This window comes from Pyxicephalus adspersus, chromosome 2 (assembly GCF_032062135.1).
Source record: "Pyxicephalus adspersus chromosome 2, UCB_Pads_2.0, whole genome shotgun sequence".
NCBI lineage: Eukaryota > Metazoa > Chordata > Amphibia > Anura > Pyxicephalidae > Pyxicephalus > Pyxicephalus adspersus.
The window spans coordinates 9,163,303-9,183,977 of record NC_092859.1 but is presented as its reverse complement, the minus strand read 5'-3'; the positions used below and the strand labels follow the sequence as shown (position 1 = coordinate 9,183,977).

General features: G+C 38.6%; 1 protein-coding gene across 1 annotated transcript; it reads right to left on the bottom strand.

The window, feature by feature from the left end:
* Positions 1–4,598: 4,598 nt before the first annotated feature.
* Positions 4,599–15,406, bottom strand: TNFSF14 (TNF superfamily member 14). The gene is made up of 4 exons (XM_072399434.1): positions 15,062–15,406; positions 8,964–9,006; positions 7,835–7,876; positions 4,599–6,507 (listed from the first exon to the last, which is right to left on the bottom strand). The coding sequence occupies exons 1-4, from the start codon at positions 15,281–15,283 to the stop codon at positions 6,092–6,094; spliced, it is 723 nt and encodes a 240-aa protein (XP_072255535.1). The 5' UTR covers positions 15,284–15,406; the 3' UTR covers positions 4,599–6,091.
* Positions 15,407–20,675: the final 5,269 nt, after the last annotated feature.

The following is a 20,675-nucleotide window of genomic DNA, read 5'->3' as shown; positions in this document are numbered from 1 at the left end:
AAGTTCTTCCTTCTCTGGAAGAAGAAAGTTTTGATGGTCCAGATTGCCCATGACATATTGGTGTGACCACACAGAAAGGGGTAAAAGACCTCTAATATATGAACCATGTTATTGTTCTCTATTGGTTGGATGGCCAGTCAGTGAAATCACTGGTCTTTAGTTATTGGATAGGCTATGTTGTCCCTGTATATGAAATATCAGTGATGTCACAGCTCTCTAGTGACTTATTAGACTTCCCATAAGTTCCCATGCACATGAAGTTTCAATGATGTCACTGGTCTGTGTTCTCATGAATTGGTGATGTCACTGGTCTCTAGTGATTGGATGGGGTGTGTTTTCATGAATCAGTGAAGTCATTGGTCTCTAGTGATTGGATGGGGGGTGTTCTCATGAATCGGTGAAGTCACTGGTCTTAGTGATTTGATGGGCTGTGTTCTCATGTATTGGTGATGTCACTGGTTATGTGTCATTGATGTCACTGGTCTCTAGGGAATGAATTGGTTGTATTCTCATGAATCGGTGATGTAACTGGTCTCTGGTGATTGGATGGGGTGTGTTCTCATGAATCGGTGATGTCACTGGTCTCTAAGGATTGAATTGGGTGTGTTCTTATGAATCGGTGAATTCACTGGTGTCTATTGATTTGATGGGCTGTGTTCTCATGAATCAGTGATGTCACTGGTTATGTGTCGTTGATGTTATTGGTCTCTAGGGAATGATTTGGCTGTGTTCTCATAGTGACTTAATAGGCTGAGTTCCCATGCACATGAAGTTTCAATGATGTCACTGGTCTGTGTTCTTATGAATTGGTGATGTCACTGGTCTCTAGTGATTGGATGGGGTGTGTTCTCATGAATCAGTGATGTCACTGGTCTCTAGGGATTGAATTGGCTGTGTTCTCATAAATCAGTGAAGTCACTGGTCTCTAGTGATTAGATGGGCTGTGTTCTCATGAAACAGTGATGTCACAGGTCTTATGTCATTGATGTCACTATTCTCTAGTGATTGAATTAGCTGTGTTCTCATGAATCAGTGAAGTCACTGGTCTCTAGTGATTGGATGGGCAGAGTTCCCATGAATCAGTGAAGTCACTGGTCTCTAGTCATTGGACAGACTGTATTCCATTATTTGTGAAATGCTAGTGATGTCATTGGCCTCTAGTTATAGGAAGGGCTATGTTCTCATAAATATAAAGGGGCCAATGTTGTCACTGGCCTCTACTAATTGAATGAGCTTCAATCTCATGAATATGAAGTGTCAGTAAAGTAACTGGTGTCCATAGAATAGAAAGGCAGTGGTCTCATACTTATGAAGTGCTTGTAATGTCATTGCTCTCTAGTGTTTAAATAGACATTGTTCCAATTACTATAAAGTGCCAGTGATGTCACCAATTTTCACTGATTGAATGGACAACAACTCAATAACTGAAGGGTCTACCATGTTACAGATATTGAGTGATGATTGGACTCCCTCCCTTCTATTCTATTATTCATGAACATTTTGTAAATCATTGTAACAATCTTACAAAGTCATGAAAAAGTTTCTCTGTAGCATCAAAGTCTACTAATAAATTCTACCTACTTATGTGGTAAGTTGTATATCTACAGACCGGAACCCTGAGCATTGCACCAACTCTAAGAGCTTTATCTCAGCACCAGTAGCTGCAACCTATCTGCTTCTCACAAGCATTTTGCGGCTGCTTCTTTTCTAAAGATAACTTTTACTTTGCTTTGTGGTGAGCTCAAGATGAGTGTTGAGAGAAGAAAGGGGGCAGAGATGGAGGAAGATGATGAAGATGAGGTGGGAGTGAAGGCTTCAATAAATGACTCAGCCAGAACAGCCACCTCCTGAACTGACTTTGGAGGTGGAGATTTTAGTAAAAAAAATCTAAAATTATGATATGAGTATTATTATTAATAAATGTTTCATCTCTTCATAACACAAATGTTTTATAGCAGAAGGTGAGATTATATTTGTTCTTTGCATCTCAAGGGGTCAGTGTCCAAAGTGAATGGATGTATGGGTGCACTAGTAATATCCAAGATCACTATCTGAAATTTCTAGGACCTGTACTAGGTAAAGTTTCTGGGCTTCCCACTCCTATGTCTAAAGGTTCCAGCATTGCAAAATTCAAGTTCTTGTGATCAAGGCATGGTACAGAAGTATGTCCCCAAATGGCAGCCATGGAAATATGGCAAACCCATATACAAAACTAAATAAATAACATCTGTGTTATATATTAAACTGCTTCAAAGTTGACATTTATTTAAAAAAAATTTAGATGGATAAGTAATCATTTTTAGAAATTGGATATCTACATATATTGTGAGTAAATGTTTTTGATATTAATATGTTGTCCTGTGTTGACCTTTGATTGGATAATGGATAATTTTATGTTGTAAAGTAAGATATTTGGCTCCTAAGTGTTTATCACTACCTACTACAGCCTACTTTGAGTATTTGTAAGCCCTATATATGATATTTCTATCTAACTGTATGTGACCTTTTGATATTGAAACTATTCCTATATGCATATACCATTTTTTGTGGATTATAATGGTAAGGGGTGGGTAATAGAAAAGTATGACGTGGAAGCTTTTGGTGTGTGTTGTATAACACAGGTCAAATGTTCTCTGGCACAGACCCAATCTATAACTTTGAAACACATGGACCTGAAAGATTCTCTACCAATGTTTGCTGAATGCACATTCACAGCTTTATCATTAGACCCCATTTTTTTTAGAAAGTTTACTTTGAAATAGAACCAAAATTATATGTTCACAATGATTTGGTGTTAATGAATAGTAAACAAAAGGAGGCCAAATTATTTTATGTTACAAGCTTTGCAAGGCCAAGGTGACTGGACCTGGTACTACACATGTGTATGTCAACATACTTGACTTAATGAATTTAGTTTTCATGTATCTAGTGGAGGAACGGAAGATCCCGTTGAGGTTTATTTTTTTGCATCATACATGGGTCATATCGCATCTTGTCAATTCATTAAAATACTTCCAAACACGATTGGAGCACCTCAAATCTGCCAACTGCTGGAATAAAAACCCTGATGTGGTGCCTGCAATAGCTAGTATCCTGCACGTTAGGTAGTGTGTCTCATACTTTCATTTCCAATTTAGTGTTTTCCATGATGGCACCAGGCATTGCGGTCATACCGTGTGAGATCAGAATATTTCTTTTTCTTGGTTAGTCTCAATAATGTAACTTTTACATGCCTTGTGACCCAGAGCTTCCTTTTTCCATAATAAGCAACTTATTGTTGCACAATGTATATTTATTATATATTTATTTGAAACTAATATACTACTTCTCTATAGTATAATGTTCCCTTATTAGGGCAGTGTACTGGACATGCCACAACCCTCACACCCCCCACAGGACATCATCACCCTATAAGGAAGGACGATATTTGACAGTAAGTTTGCACCTAGGAACAAGGCTATTTGGGTAATGGTGACATTGGAGATGATCTTGCCCCTTAATACTCAATGGTTCTCCCAGTTGATCCCTACATCCCTAACAGTCTTTAGTGTGTGTAAGACTTTGTGAACCAATTCTCAGCGAACTCTTCCTCTAGTCAGCCAATTCTCAACCTTCAGGTCAAATGGCTCCAGGGTTTGGATAGGTAAGTAATTTGTTTCCTATTTCCTGTGCATAGTTTGTTGGAACTTTCACCCATGTGACAGGGCTGTTTTTTTGCCCAATTAAACTTTAATTTTAAAATACCTACCTATGTTCCAGGTGTGACCAAAATTGCTCAGATGTTGAATCACATCTAAAGGGCCAAGCGCAGAGTATTCGGAAGCGGTAAGATGCAGGAATTATCAGGCTTTTGCAGTCCAATTTAAAGGATCCATTTAGTCCAAAGTTACCTGTAAGTGGTCTTAAAACTGCTTGAAAGCAGCACAAATGGTGGCTTTAGATTTTTTGGCTGCCACATTTTAATCACCCCTATACCCAATCCCTAGACCCTGTGTTTTTTACTGCTGTACTTTGGAAATCCCATGGTTTAAGCGGTGAGCTCATCTTCCTATTAGCTGGTGGCTGTCAAAAATAGGACGACCTTTAACAACTACTATCCACTAGGAATGTGGATCAATCACGTAACTTAACATGCTAACTCCAGGGTTATGCAGAAGGTTTCAAAGACACCGAAACTCTGAGGTCACTTAGGATCTCCAGAACACATTGGGATGATTGACTAAAGAGATTGCTCACCTACCAAGTTGAATTATTATTTCTCAAGGGATACATCACTTAGCACCTAGTTTATTGAACTTGGGGAAAATTCACTTAAGCAAAAAATACAGAATCACATGCAAGGAATTCTAAAAATTCTTACTGCTAAATAATTGGATGGTTATAATCATTGGAACATTACTGTATTTTCTAAGCAAAGAGAAATATCTCTTACAAGGGGATTATTGACTTTGCTATATGAACAGTCTATCTTCCTTTAGTATATCAACCCAAATAACTCAAGGGATGTACAGGGATCATGTGGTCACTGAGAAACTCTGGTGTCATACAGGAACTTCAGTTTTAACAGGATATAGGAAATTAAAAGACATACAGGGACATCATGGTTACTATTTGGTCACATAAAGCTTCTGAGCTCTGTGAACAAGATCTTTTTTTATTGATGAAACGTGAATGAGTGAATGGAACATACATGCACATAACATAAAAAGAGGTAAATCAGTAAAAGTGTATGTAACATGGTGAAGATGAAGACAGAGTTTATTTTCTTACATTCATAAAGGTATTTGAGTATGACGTGGATCAGACCAGGCTTAAAGAATCCCTGGTACCTTGCCGATTTTTAGACATAATGATAGGGTCTATGTAAAGAGTAAACTCAGCTCTCCAGAACTTTCTCTTTTCTTTTGCCACTTACACCATGCGATCTCCTTCCATGATACAACGGCCTATCACTAGACTTGAACACTGATAGATGAAAAGGGGATGACACCATTGCCTCATGAAAAAATGAAAGACTGGGTATTTTTCGGTGCTCTACAAGGGAATATAACCTATTTGGGGGGCTTTAAAGAGACCCTATCACTTTGTCCTAAAAGGAGAAGAGAACAGAATCTTTTTTAAGAAATTGCTTAATAGATTTTTGGTACTTATTTTTTAGTTTACAACTTTGTTCAGCTAATGTTTTGTGTATTTTTTCATGGAAGAACATGGAAAGTGGTACATTCATATGGATGAAACATAGCAGGACTGGACATAAATAAATAACAGAGAAATATTAATATACGACCCCTATATTTCTTTCTTTTAACAACAGGCAACCTAATGGATTATGTTGAATTAAAGCCCAACCTTTGGTAGTGATGAAATTATTAAAATTGCATCCCCATTGATGAAGAACATTTTTGCCTGATTAACATGGATTAACATTATTTACTTTAGTCTATTTTAATAGGCCGGCAGTCTGGTTCAATCCTTGGCTATTCAGAGTTTGAAAATGCAGACATTGTTGCATCATCAATGATTGACCGGTAGTTATGTCATAAAAATGGGTTCCAACCAATAGTACTGCATCATAGTGGTTGGATCACAGTGGATTTCGACTCAGATTGAAGATATTCCGACCTCAGGTTAGAACTTGAAATTTGTCCATATGAGTTCCAATCTGACATTACTATACCAACAATAAAAGCTATATTGGGGATAGTAGGACTGATTTAAAAACTCCAATTCCAACTCAGAATTTCCAAATCTGACCAATTTACTAATATTCTCACCACTAATCATGCATTGTGTATGACAACACAAGAGAGGTTGGCTTTGTATGTAGAGATGTAGAGAGTATGTAGAGAGTACTACAGCCAGGACAGCAGGACCATCAATTAAGGTAAATATTACCCCGTGTTAACCACTAACCTCAAAAAACAAGCAAAAAAAAAAAAAAATCAAGTCAAAATAATAAAACCTCTATCAGGTTGGAGAATTTCTGTTGTTCCTGAAGGCACCTGTTGGATTTTTCAGACTTAAAATAAAAAATAATATATTTGTGGGAGGAGAAAAATGATGTCCATGCTCATGATTTGGTTAGAGTTCTCTACAACATGAAAAGTCCAAAGAAGGTTGAGGTGTCTCCTTGAGCCCGTATGAGATGTCTGTGAGACATATTGATGTAAATTTCATCCCCTTGTTCTAGGAGAAAGCTGGAGCCCAGAAAACTACTTTTTTTCCATGCTGGAGAACCTTGAACATTACAAAACCCTCCTTTGTCTTCCATCAATGGAGTGACAGAGTCCATTGTTCTCTTGTTTACTGAATGGGTAAAAAATGATGAAGGGTCAATTTTAGTTGGACAACTTATCCCCAATTGCAGCTTGGAGTACACAAAATATAGTCCGGATCTTGTGCATCGAAGTGACCCATTATGGTACTCCATTTCATGAAGGAATGCTAGGCCTCTCGAAGATTCCCATTGAAGTGGTTTATTCAGTGATGTGTCCTTAACTATTAGACCTGCAGGTGGTTTAAACAGATTCTGTAAATGCCTTGTTATTTCACTTTGGTATTTAACAAGCTGATGTTGTCTGAAGCCCTACTCCAGCTATACAACACCTACCTCCCCAGAGAACCACCACCCCACTCAAGACCTTCTCTGTGTGTATTTTTAGCTTTTATTCTAATACTCCAATATACTTCTCTTTTCTAGAAGCATTAACAGCTATTTATTACACAGGGGCCTCTTTCTCCTCTTTCTTTTTGGATCGCCAGTTTCTGCATCAGAACACTATAAGTTCAAAGTGCAGCAGTGATGTCCTCCCATAGTACCAGTCCAAGGTACACTGAACCTCTTTTAGGTTAATTGGTACTGAGCATCATTTAGCTTGGAAGATTAAGATCATCTTGTGTCAAAAAAAATACTGCACATTATTAAACAATTGGAAAATTTAACTAACTTTAAAAATTATTGGAAAAATTAATTCTTCCCAGTACAATCCATAAATGTAAAAAAAAATGGCAAGAGATGGGATTTAAAGAGACAAGGATGAGGCCAAACACCTTTCCGGCTGTCCTCACTGCTAGTGTGCCACTTGATCCTTCAGTGAAGACCGCTGGAAACCAAACATTTCAACAATGTCTACCTTTTTTGTCCCCTGCAACACCCACTTGTACTTCCTAATGACCTCCATGACACTACAGGACACAGTATTGACATGGAGGTTGGTGGAAGGAACCAATGACCACTGGAGGGTCCAAAGGAATCCATACTCCAGGAAGTACTGTTTTTTCAGCAGACCTCATTGGACATTTCTTTCAAACTGAGTTCTGGTGGCCCAAAGGTAAAGGGTAAATTGTAAGATTCAATTCACAAAACTTTATTGCATGGTTAAGTGTCTTCATTTTACCGATGTGATTGTTGTTTTCAAATGTAATGGGACATAACCAAAAATAAATATTATTACAGTGATGAGCTAGATTTTTAATTTATCAGACTGAATCAATTAAAGCGGACCTAAGAAGTCTCTCCATTTCTGTCTAACAGACTAGGATCGCAGAGCCTCTGGCTGCTTGTGGAGGAGGGGCTTTTTCCAGTAATGGAAAAAATTCTGATCTCAAGCATGCGCAATGAGGTCGGCACTCTTTATATACCATTAACAACATGTCACCTGATTTCGCACCTGCACAATGCGAGATCAGGTGCAGTAAGAAGAAGGGTTACATGGTGGTGACGGAACTAAATGAGGACATCGCCGGAGGAATCAGGGGCTCTCCAGAAGTAGAGGTGAGTATGATTTTTCTTTTTGCTTTAGTCCTGCTTTAACTTATCTGTAACCAAACATACCTGTGAGATGAGCAGATGGTAAAGAAGGGCCAACTCGGAATCCTGAAAAACAAAACACAAACAAATGTTTTATAATGGCACCAAATGAGCTGAACTAAGACTTTTTTGCATGGTTTCAGGGAGATGGACTTCAGAGAACTTTTTAATCTGGTTGGGACGTTCTTTTTGAGCTGATGGGAGCTTGCACATTCACAATTTTAGCGATTTGCCTTGTTAAGGGTACAGAAGTGACAGCCAATGTCTTAGGGTTATAAGTTTTGGTCCAAGACAACTGGTATTGGGGTACATATTATAAATGGTAAATCAGTGGAATTCAATCATAATTAATTTCTGAACTTCTGAAAATTCCGATTAATTGTGAGCAAATCATGTTTGTGTAGAATGGTTTGGAAACCTTGTGGCAGCCCTATCAGTTGAGATGATGGGGACAAAAACCAGTCTTTGCAGTTAAAAATTCTATAAGGAATACTAAGAAAATGGTGGCAACGACAATCAATCAAAGGGTGTCCAAGCAACATCAAGAACAGGTATAAAAAAGACTTTAGAAAGTCTTTTGAAGCCTTTTGTCGCGTCCTCATAAAATCCTTTTGAAAAAAAACAAACACAACACTGAGATTCAGACATTTAAATTATGAATTCTAACATCTTCAGAAATCCACAGGAAGGGGTGTTGTCTGTAGTGGTAATCTAGGCAAGCAGTTGCGGACCACTGGTGGTCTGCGAGAAAATTTTAGTGGTCCACGGATCTGTCCCCGGTATGGGCACAACCTGCCCACTCTCCCATCTCAGGCTCAGACCTGCTTGCTAAACATCTTGGGGGGACAGTAGCGCATGGCTGTGGACACAACTTTTGTTGCATCCCCAGCCTTTCACTACTGTCCCTCCAGCATATTTAGCAAGCAGGTCTGATTCTGCGATGGGCGAATAGGCGGGTTGTGGCATCATGACGTCACTCTGAGGGAAGTTTATTCCCTTTTGAATGACACAAGGCTCCTCGCGGATGCACAGTCCCGAATACATGGATTTAGTGGTCTGTGATTTAGTGGTCCGTTAGGTCCAAAAGATTGGCGACCACTGACCTAGGCCACAGGCTCAACCAGAAATGTGAATATTTTTTATATGGTCTTACCTGATCTAAATTTCATTTGCTGTGCCTCAAAATTTGTGTTGACCTAAAAGAAACCAAAAGTAAACTTTTTAGAGAAATAATCATTTTTCAAACTCATCAATAGAATTGAACAGCAATTTCAATTTTAAATCCTTACATGTTCATGACCTCTGTACCCCGCAATAGATACTTCTGACCCCCTGCACATTGTGATACATACTATATATATATTTTTTTAAATATTTATTTGTTGTCCCAACCTTTGTAACTGTCACCTTTCCTTAACGGCCCAGTCTGATTGTAAATAAGAAGAAAAAATATAAATAGTCCATGTCCAATAAAATAATGATTTTTATACTTAATCCCATTTTTATTAACCACGTATAGTTACCAGAATACAATATGGATTGCAATAAAAAAAACTTTTAAAAGAGACATAAGCATAATTCTGAAAAAAAATTACTTTATGTTTTGAATTATTTCTGAAAATTTGAGGTGTTGGTGCTCATATAGAGAGGTGACTTACCAGTCATTAGCCAATTTATTGCATAGGAAGAAAATACAGAGTATATTTATCATTTGGTAAATATCCACATGATCATGCAGGCTGATAGTATAACTGAGTTCATAGTAAAACTGCACAAGCTGCAATCTTGATTCCCAACGCGTTTCACTAATAAGCTTCTTTAGAGGAGTGGATTGGTGTAATAAGTGGCTGTAGGAGTGCTGACTAATGATTGGGTCCCAGCCAACATTTTCATGAAGAAGCTTGCTAGGAGTACAGGTCTCTGTTCATGGATATTGGATTTAAAGAATAAATCTCTAGTACGGATGTTGTATCATCTATATTTATGCTGCCGGGTAGAGGGTTAGCAGTAGCAGCGTCAAGGGGGTTGCTTTCAGCAGAGTGCAATTGTGTAGAGCCGCAGGGAATCGTATTTCAATAATTTGTATTTCAATGCAATTCTTGTGTCTTAGCTCTTGGTAATTACCCCACCAGTCATTACATATCAAGTTACTAGGGAGGCAGTCCTTCCTAAGGGAAGCAAAGCCCTGCTAATCTACAAAGCTATATTCACATAAAGACACAGCACAAACCAGGGCAAGTCAGAAAAGGGTATCTGCATACAGTACTGGTGACTAGTTTTTTGCTTTCTGCTTGCATGTTTAGGGCACACCACAGGTCCTCTTCAAATAAACCAGGTTGCCCATCCACTGCCTTCAACCTTTGTAGCACCCATTCTGGTTATGAATCAAATGTCACAGTTCTCAGACATTACTGAAATATATTTAAACAATACAAAGAAACTTGAGGTCAGTTCTTAGTATTCTTGCAAAAAACAAACAGGAAGTCACTGAGATGTATTGTCATTATGATACATGTTTCATGTACATGTGATAACCTAAATAAAGATGTGAGTTATATATGTATATATTTATTGCCTAAAAGACAATTTTTAACACTTAGAGATGAATGTTTGGTGTATAACTAATAATTTTTACTTTTAGGTTTTGGTAGGATTGGCTACTATAGGGCAGCATATAGACAACTTTTTCCTACAATCCCCTTTTCCTCGCCATGCCTCAACATTATCCCCCACTCTCTGTTTAGGTGAAGTATCAGCAAACCAAACAGAGGGTAACACTAACAATGTTTTTTTCCCAATCTCTGTAACTGTCCCCATGAAGAACTACCATGACCATTGCTGTCTGACGCTTCCAATGTGTTGGGTGGCGTGTCCCTGGTTACTGATCCTCTAATGGTTGAGGAAGGCTGGTCTTAGAGGCTATGGATAGGGTCTACCTAGCTCTCAGGGCCTTTTTATTAATTCATTGATCCCTCAGTGATCAGGGACACATCATCCAACACATCTGGAAATGTCAGACAGCAATGGTCACGATAGCTCTTAACTGGGAGTCGAGGACAAGACCTATACATAATCAAAATGTTGACATGGTTACTTAAAAACTGAAGACAGACCACCAAACCTTTACATTGACTCGATACTTTCCCAGAGAAACATTAACACACGTTTTTTAACATTAGCATTCTACCGTATGAGCTGAGTGCAGGGCCCACGTGTCTTCTCATCTCAATTCTTAGATGTATTGTGAGCCCACAAGTAACCACTGACATGATTGTTCCAAAAGCTCAATGTTTCAATGCTACAGTTTGCCACAATGTAATGAACTGTTATAGGGAAGTTTACACATTGGGTCTGATTTATTAAAGCTCTCCAAGACTGGAGAAGATAGACTATCATGTGAGAATCTGGGTGATCCAGCCAACCTGGAAGGGATCTGGTCCAAGATTGAAAACATTCACCAACTAAATGCAAATCATTTTTAAGTAATCCATTCCATGTTCGGTGGATCACACAGGTTCGTTCATGATAGTCTATCTTCTGCAGTCTTGGAGAGCTTTAATAAATCCGGCCAAATGCAGGTAGATTTATCAGACTTCTAAAAAGGGTTTCTTCTCAAAAGTACAAGTGGAAAGTCCCTGTGTTGCTTTGATAAGGGATGATAAACAAGCCCTGGAAACCCCCTCATTCAAAGCAAATATCTCAGTTTTGTGCGGTTGATGAGAAGTTGATCACGTGTGCATATATATTCCATTACTTCTAGTGGATTTTCCCATTGGGTAGAAATTCCCAATTCATTTTGCCGATTTTATTTTGTGTGATTTGTTATATAGTGCAATGAGAGAATAAGAAAAAACGAAGACACGTAGTACTAGATATTTAGAAATAGAGCTCATGATATAAATTATATGTAAAGCAGTCAAAAGCATTGCAAAATTATTATAAAAACTTTTTGTGGGGTTTAATGTAACACAAAAAATACTGAACAAATCAGAACAGAACAAAAAAATACTAATGGTTAGAAAAATAGAAAAATAAAAAACATCAGGAAAATAATAGCTAGAAGGGAAAAGGAAAAAAAGTTAATGAGGACTAATAACAGCAAATAAAGGTATTAAGGGCAAATTACATAGAAACAAGTTTACATTAAAAAAGCAACTTTTAAGGTCGCTGTGGCTAACATCTTATTGTAGAAATGCACAGAATTCATGGAATAAAGCTGGATAAATACAAAGTAACAATGCTACATTGTGTCTTTCCATGTTCTGAGCATTGTTTATAAACATTTTTTTTTGGCAGCAGGTGCTTCTACAGCTGCTGCAACTCACAGATGTCATTGTGACAGACAGGAATTGCCAGCAAGTGTGAGGGGGAAGAGAATCAATGGACTGGGCATGCTACAGATAACCTACATACTTTGATCAAGTGTTTTTTTTATCATCTGAAACATGCCTAATGGCTATACTAAATACAACAGATTTTCTGCGTCTGTAAAAGACATGAAACGTACAGAATGCTTTTGATCATGTTGTCTATTCTCCCTAGGTTTTAAGTCATGGATAGAGCAATTTTTGAAATTCTTGAAATTTATGCTGATATGTATCCCAGTGCCTAATGTATAACTAAACCCAAGATTAAAAGCATATAATACTGTATATCACAGCCTATCAGTTCTTCAATTTGGTGGCTGAATTAGTTTTCTAAGAACAAAAAAAAATCTGCTGATCGTACCAAAAAGCAGCTTTGTTATCACTTCTTGTGAGCTTAACTGAAAACCAATGAAATAATCTTATCTTTCTTTAGTAAACTTTTGATTTCTCTATCCCCTGTCCATGTTAAGGAGATCAACAAAAGCAGAAATGTTGAAATTCCAGTCTGGCTTACATTAGAGACTGCCTACAGGGGAGAAGAGACATACAAATCAGCCCCATAATTGTAGGGGGTCCCAGCAAGCAAAGACTGGACTGTAGGCAGCAGTCCTCACACCTTCTCTTGCACTATTTCTCTACTGTTGTCATTAGGTAGAGAAGGCAGGAAAAAGAAGATGCACAGAGAATATCCTGCAGAGAAACATTGATAGGCCACTAGGCAAATACATATGACCCCCCCAAAAGTAGCCCATGGATTACTCAAAATTTGGTTTAGGGATTCCTGATTTCAATTTGCCTCAAATAGGGACCCTTGCTCACTTCATGCAAGCAGCTGTCCCTCTGCAGAGATCCAACACATCCCTTGGAGGTTGTTAGGCTGATTTAAACTAAACGTCTCGTCAAGATTTAAGATATCCCATGAGTAAGACAATGATCACCTAATTCTTCCATTCTATTTCATATGCCAATTTGTGCAATTTATAAGCCGGAGGTGAAAAATTGTCATAGCTGTGCCCAAATGTGGGCTGTGTGTAAGACTTATATATATAGTGATTAAATATAGTGATTAAACTATAATGGATGCACCCATTCTCTGTATCTAGCCCCATGCCTCCAAGTACCCCAGAGAATAGGGGGGCCTTTAGAAATAATCCTGAAATATTTGTATGTATTTGCTTGAGACGTGTCTGGGATTTAGATCTTGGAAGAAGAATCCAGTAGTATTGGAGGCAGCCAATAGATCACTTTTTCTTTTCTTTCTTTCTACCATCGGGGAAACTTGAAATAACTTAGGGTCTTAGGGAACCCTTGACTATAATAGCAATATCTAAAACCCACAGTACATTAGTGTAAGGGTCAATGGGATTAAATTCCTCTTACATTTATGGCTAATGGGAAGGATGCCACCCCACAGATAGCCACAAAGACTATTGGTGTCAGTTCAACTGACCTGAAGGATCATTGCTCAAGGAACCCCCAGCAACCTCTGGAGCAAACCTGGTTGAAAAACACTGGATTAGAACATCCTAAATGTCTTAATTTGAAAAATACTTACAATTTACAGTGAGACCAGGGCCATGTGTAATGTAACTGTAATTCAATCCAATAAAAGGGTGAATGACCACAGAATGTAGCCTTTAACAACAGGTCCTTTAGCTTCCTGCATCTGAATGGATGTTCAGCACATGTCATGCAATGGCTTCTTCTACCAAAGCCCAATAACATAGGTGCCATGCACCTATTAATTAAATGTGTACTTATGAATTATTTGGACACAGACAATACCTTTCTACCTGTAGACCTCCAAATTTACAAATTATAATCTGAAAAAGGAGAAGAGAATGAGGGTGATGAGAAGAGTTTGTGGCACATTTATTCTAAAAGGGTTGCCATGATCGATCTTCACAAAGTGAATACAGTACAGAATGGAAGTTTATTATAGGACCATCAAAGAAGACAGATGAAAATTTGATAAACAATCTGTGGACCCCAAGAGTGGGGCAAAGTCAAGGGGCAATAACTAGGGATGGTTTTGGACAAAATGGGAATTATGGGCAAGTATGAAGCACTGACCCAAAGTGTAAAGAATTCTAGCTCCCTGTAGTCCTATACAAGTTGGAGATCCTGGGCAATTGCCTATCTTTTCCCCAGCCCTTAATGATCAAAGCACCCTGGATTGGGCAGTAAAGGTAATCTGGCTTGGTATCGCCTAATTTTTTTTTCACAGATGTTAATTAGCGGAATCCAAAGTAAATAATGAATCGTAGAAATCACACATTATAATAGACACGGTGGAACACAAAGAAAACATACTTCTCATACTTCATACTTTCTCTTCAAAGGATTTTCTACAATTCCCCAAATTGAAAGATAAATAAAAAACATTTATACTGCCCAAACACCACTATCAACAAGATTTTGATTGCAAATACAACCACATTGACCAAAAGCAACATAGCATCAATTCTTTTAATCAAATGCACCCTTTATTAACCTTTCTGGTCTCAAGGAACCTCTACTAAAACCAATTAGTGGTCAGTTGGAAAAATGTTCCCCTTACACTATGAATTCTGCCACCATTAAAAACAACTAGGATGATTTCTGGTGCCAAGTTGCTGGTTCTGCCAAGTGGTGATGTCTCAAGATCAAGAAGCCACTTGAAAAATGAAGATCCATCATCCACAGCTCTAGGAACCCCTGCCAACCCCTGGAGGAACCATAAGCTTCTTTGAAACCCTGGTGAAGAATGGCTGATCTGAAGTATTGCATTATCTTAGTTTTGCAATTGAAAGGCTTACAATTCATAATGAACCTAAAATTCTGGGCTTCCCAAGAATGCCCATCAACCGTCCACACTGCCCAGATCACAAGTAGGACCACTCACCATTTCTTGTGCAGCATCTAGATTGCTCTGAACCCTCCAAAGGTAGTAAACCTGTGATGCTGCCCCGCACAGCGCCAAAATGGCAAACAGAAGCAAAATCAGCTGTAACGACAGGTTGCAACTCCTTTGTTTTCTTCTTACTTGGGGTGGACAGGAGGAGATATATTGTCCAGGCTCTTCTACTGTGAACACTGACATTGGAGACTGCACATACCTGTCCATTGCTATTGGAGCAGTAGTAGCAGGGTCCTGTGTGAGAATGGGGAAACAGAAGTGACTCTCATGTTTCACTGACAGCGGGGGGGAGGAAAAGCTCTGCGGTAGGGCGTTTCAGATGTGACCACAAAGAGGGAAAGTCATTCAGATACAAGACGGATGTACTTCAACCAATTAATTGCATAGTCATTAGTGCCTATAAAGTTCGCTCGTTTCCTTTATGAAAGGAAAAGCAACAAAGAAAAAGTTAGTCACCCATCTTTACTATAATTACAAATCAAAAAAATTTGAAGTTTGGCATCTGTTCTCATGTCTACAACTGAAACTGTTTCAGAGATAGTCGAAAGAATCGACTGCAAGATAGTGATCCCTATTTTTCAACAATAATAAAAAGAGAAATATTTAAAAATTAAAATTTCAGTATCCCTATTGCCAATTGAGCCAATATTGCAGTTTATGTTTTAGATTTTTTTTGCATTTCACTTATTCAGATGTGTTTAAAAAATTCATACTGAAAAAGATTCTTTGTCATTTTGATGCTTTGAATGTTAAAAATTTTTTACTATTTTTTGAAAACGGCTGACATCAAATCAAAAGTTATTCCCTCACCTGTGGTCTCCATGTTCTCCTCTAACATTAGGCTTATGGAGAAGATAGACTATCATTGGAGAACCTGGGTGATCCAGCAAACTTCGAATTGATTTCTCATAAATAATTTGCTTTTATTTGGCAATAGTGTTGGTCGAATATCTCACTATTCGATTTGACAGCTATTCGATCGAATAGTGAGATATTGTTTGGGTGATCAAATGCCGAATTCGAATACCATTGAAGTTAATGGTGGGAGAATTTGGGTTATTTTTAGGGACAATTAAGGGTTGCAAGAGCAATCAGATTGCTCTTGCAGCCCTTTACTAGTTTTATGTGTTCTTGGATAGAATTTCTCCATCCAAGAACACAGGGTACTAGAGGTGATGAATGGGGAAACTTGTCCCCATTCAACCTCTAGTGCCCGGGATCGCCTGCAGTTGCAGCTGTGGCTGCAAAGTTCCCACGGTCATGTGACCAAAGGAACTGAACTGCAAATGAGCTCTGCAGTTCCACTACGAATACCGGGGTAATACAGGTTAATTACCCTGTAGTGCCCCGGGGATCGCACACTCTTCTCAATGATTGCAGACACTGCTGCAATCATTGAGAAGATGCCAATCAGCAAGTATCTCTTACTCTGTAACACACACAGTAATATGATATTTTTTTTATACAAATTTTTACCATCGAATCTTGTTTTTTTTTGGGTCGGATCTACCCGAATTCGAACAGCCATTTTCGGATCGAATATAAGGACAACCCGAATTCGAACACCAACACTATTTGGCAAATGTTTTCAATCTTAGACCAGATCCCTTCCAGGTTTGCTTGATCACCCTCTCATGTCCTCCCATGTCCTCCATGTAGTCTACCTTCTCCAGTCTTGGAAAGCTTTAATAAACCAGGTCTATTGGTTGAGATGGATGAGTACATTTTACTCCTAGAGAGCATTTTTACTACATTTATCTTTGAAGAACAAATTGGCTGTTGTCCTGGAAAAGGACCAGCTCAGAATCCCAAGATGGGCAATTTAAAAGGGGCAGTGGCTTTTTCACTTTTACAGCAGGTGAGTGTTTCTGTTTTATTAGGTCTTAAAATTGAGCTTTAAAAATTGTCATGTTAAGTTCCCCTAAGTGTGTCTACAGTCAATACTTCCAACAAAGGTCTGTGGAGCCATAGTACATGACAGCCTACAAGAACGTTTAACACATTCAGGAGAGATGTGAAGCAAGAGAGTGGAATATATACCTGAACAATATTTTTATTTGTTACAAGCAGGGATTCTGAACATTTTTAATTAAACAACCCAAAGGGAATTACTATTATAATGGGAACCAAGAAGAACATATTGCCAGAACTATAGCAATACCAATCCAAAGAGGCCTGTTATTAAGTCACAAAATTATGGTTGCTTTCATAATGCCAAATTTATGTATTTTCATACTGGGGGTGAGGTTGAGGTGAGGTTACTGCTTGCCCAATTTCTAGTTGCTGGGAGCCACCAAGACAGCGGTTCCCCCAGCCAATCTGAAAGTAGGCAAAGGGGGATCAGATACAGACATAAATTTAGACAGCAGCAAAAGTACCAATTAGGTCAGTGTTTCCCAACATAGGGGACCTCCAGAGGTTGCTAGGGGTTCCTTGAGCAATTAGCAATTCATGCTTTCAGAATAACTTTAGGTGACACCAATTATATTTTTGGCTATCTGTAAGGGTGACATTCTTCCCAATGGCCAGTGATGTAAGAGACAATCTTTCCACTGACCACAATAATATACTGGGAGCTGTGGACAGTAATTATACAAGGTGCTCCCTGAAACCTGAAAGTTATTTCAAGTGTTTCGCCCATGGGTTGAGAAACACTGAATTAGTGTACTAGCAGGACTTGATGGATTAGATGGGTTCAAACCCCACTGATCCCCAATGTGGTGCTTTGTTAACACCTATAGGGTGGCTAAGTGAGAATCACCATCAACATATGCAGATCATTATCTATCAACGGTGAAAGTCTCCTAAAGTATTGATCCTGCTTAAAAAGGGGTGAACCGTAAAATGGCTTGTTTGCCCCTTTATTAATCGGCCATAAAGAAAAACAACAATGAGCCAATGATAAAAACAAAAACATAAACAGTAAATGTATGTTTTTATATTAAAGTTAAAGAGTAAGTAAACTGAAAAATGCCCAAAACAAAAAATAAATACACTTACCTTCAATCCTGCAGTGTAGTTGATCTGTCCAGAGGTGTCTTCCATTGGATCCCGCTTCGTCCCGGCATCCGTCTCCAGGCCAGTGCGCTGGTTGCCACCATCTTTGCTTCTTCCTGATGGTTCTTCGTTCATCACACGACCATGCTTGAGATTGGAATTTTTTCCCCTTTTCACAAAAAGGCTTCTTCTGCGCATGCCCAGCAATGCTCGGTCATGCGCAGAAGTAGCACCCAAGAGCCTCTTAGAATGAGTGACATAGGTATCCAGGGAGGCTTTTGCACCCCCATTTATTCTTAATCGCCTAGGTGATCGAGAACCATGGAAGCGGTGCTGCACCCTATTTTTTTAAATGTTGCACTTAAAAGGAATACAAATAGTGTTGTCTAAGCTTTTATGTAAAGTGAAATTTTCGAGTTTAGGTACGCTTTAAGCTCTCAAAGTCTTTTCATGTGTAAAGAAGAAGGTAACATGTAAGTAAAAAACAAAAGTTCAAAACAGATAAAAAGTGTGTGAACATCATGTAAGTTGAGCAGGCCTATATTTACTAATGACCAACTGATTTAGCACTCGAGCAGTGGTGACCTATCAAAAACACATCAATGGTCCAATTTGAATCCACACCCAATGCTCCCATTTATGTGTTGGGTTTTAAAGTGAAATGCCATCTAAAATTTGACATACTTTGGGTAACCCAATAAAAACCGAACCTTCTGAGTCCCTATCACCATAAATTAGTAATAATTAAGGTACACAAACGTGTGGGACTGTACCAATGGTTAGCATTTATCAGTACCTGGCATTATGTAAAGAATGGTAACAACACCTCTCATTTATTAGCATGAAAATGTCGTGGGAAATGATCAGCTATTATCAACCCAAAAAGGGCCAGGAAGTTGAACAGAGAGGAGAGTGTTTGTGGGTTTATACTGTGTTATGTGTCATTTTTTTATATGTGGCTTTGATGTGTAATGCCTGGTGGTTATATTAAATGTATTAGGCAAAGTTGCAGGAGATGTGGTAGGCTGAACTTGATAAACATACTGTATGTTCTTATTACATATCACCGCCCCTTTAAACTGTTACCATCAGGTTATTCCATGATGGAGATCAAAGTCTGATTCCTCCATCACCTTTATACTCCATGATGGGTCAATCAGTCACACGTGTGGTCATTGGTACCATGCATTATTTTCTAATATTTAAGATTGGCTTTCTCATAGATCCAATGCAATATAATTAGCATTCTTATCTTCCACTATGCTATTCTCCATCCTGATATCCCAATCAGTCAGAGCAGTCTTTCTCAACCAAGGTTCCATGGCACCTTGGAGTTCCTCAAGAGTTTGCTAGAGGTTCCTTGAACAATAGTCCTCTCGAGTCAATTACCACTGACACCAATGATCTTTTTGGTCATCTATAAGGGTGTCATTATTCCCTTTGGCCAGCAATGTAGACATTCATTCATTGACAGCCAACCAATGTAAGTTGCGGACATAGTAATTATAGATTACAGAAAGTTATTTCAAGGGTTCCCCATCCTAAAAAACAGCCTTTGATCAATTAATATTGATAGTTCAGTTGGGGGAGGCTAATTGCCATCAGTAGTAGTGGTATTGGATGAACACTTTTTAGTGATTGGATTTAATGTGCATCTTATTTTCCAGCTGTGTTGTTATTCTTTATTTACCAGGTTTGCTTGAGTACCTTGGCTTAGTGAAATGAAATTCGGAAGCCTATGGATGTGGTTTAGGTGACAGACCACCTTGAAACACTACAAAATAAGTCTCAAAAGCTGCACCAATACCATATTGCAACCAATCACCTGTATATACTGTAAAAGGGACTACAACCTCTCCAATTTATTTCAATGATAACCTGGGATTTGGGGTGGTTTGGGCCGGGGAGAAATGGTGAACTGTTGTCCAAAACGGCCTATTCTAGCCTTGCTGAACAGTTGTTCAGGGCCCAAAACCCAATGGACACATTTGGAATTTACATTAATGTTACCTTGCCTAAACATGAAAATTTGAACCACTATACTGCATTCTTCATTTAGGTTCAAATGTCAATATTGTTATTCCAATTTTATTTTCGATTGCTGCTTTTTACATCATTCATTTTTTCTTTTAACCTCCCTGAGTGTGGCTCCTAGTTAATTTTCAGTACCAAAAGCAGTAACCCTGAACCACACTCAGGGTGGAATTGTGAAGGGTATTGTAAAACTTACCTGGTCCCCATGAGCCTGGGGTGTCTTCTGGGAATACCCACCTGGCATCTGCGTCTGTGGCATGTAAATGCTAGAGATGTGGGGCTAGGCGTCACAGATGCCGGACAGGCATGGGACGTGTGAGTGTGTGGCTGGGGACGCAAAATTTAAAATAATAAGTATTTTTAAATGTCACATGTACCGTTTTGACATTAAAAAATATTGATATAATCAGACCGCCAGGAGGGTTAACCCACCATCAGCCACCATCAAATAATGTTGCATATTATTCACAAATGCCCTTGTCATTGTTTTACGGCATTTCAATTATGTCCCCAAATTCAGGAAGCCTCTGTACCTGCATACTTCTCAAAGACAACAGCAATGAGTGCA

Excerpts from the sequence above, each read along its gene's own strand:
- TNFSF14 (XM_072399434.1), bottom strand. The coding sequence starts at position 15,283 with ATGGACAGGTATGTGCAGTCTCCAATGTCAGTGTTCACAGTAGAAGAG. Across the intron at positions 7,877-8,963 it reads GCAAATGAAATTTAGATCAG|GATTCCGAGTTGGCCCTTCT; the intron begins GTAAGACCATAT and ends TTTGTTTTTCAG. Across the intron at positions 6,508-7,834 it reads ACCATCTGCTCATCTCACAG|GTCTAATAGTTAAGGACACA; the intron begins GTATGTTTGGTT and ends AACCACCTGCAG.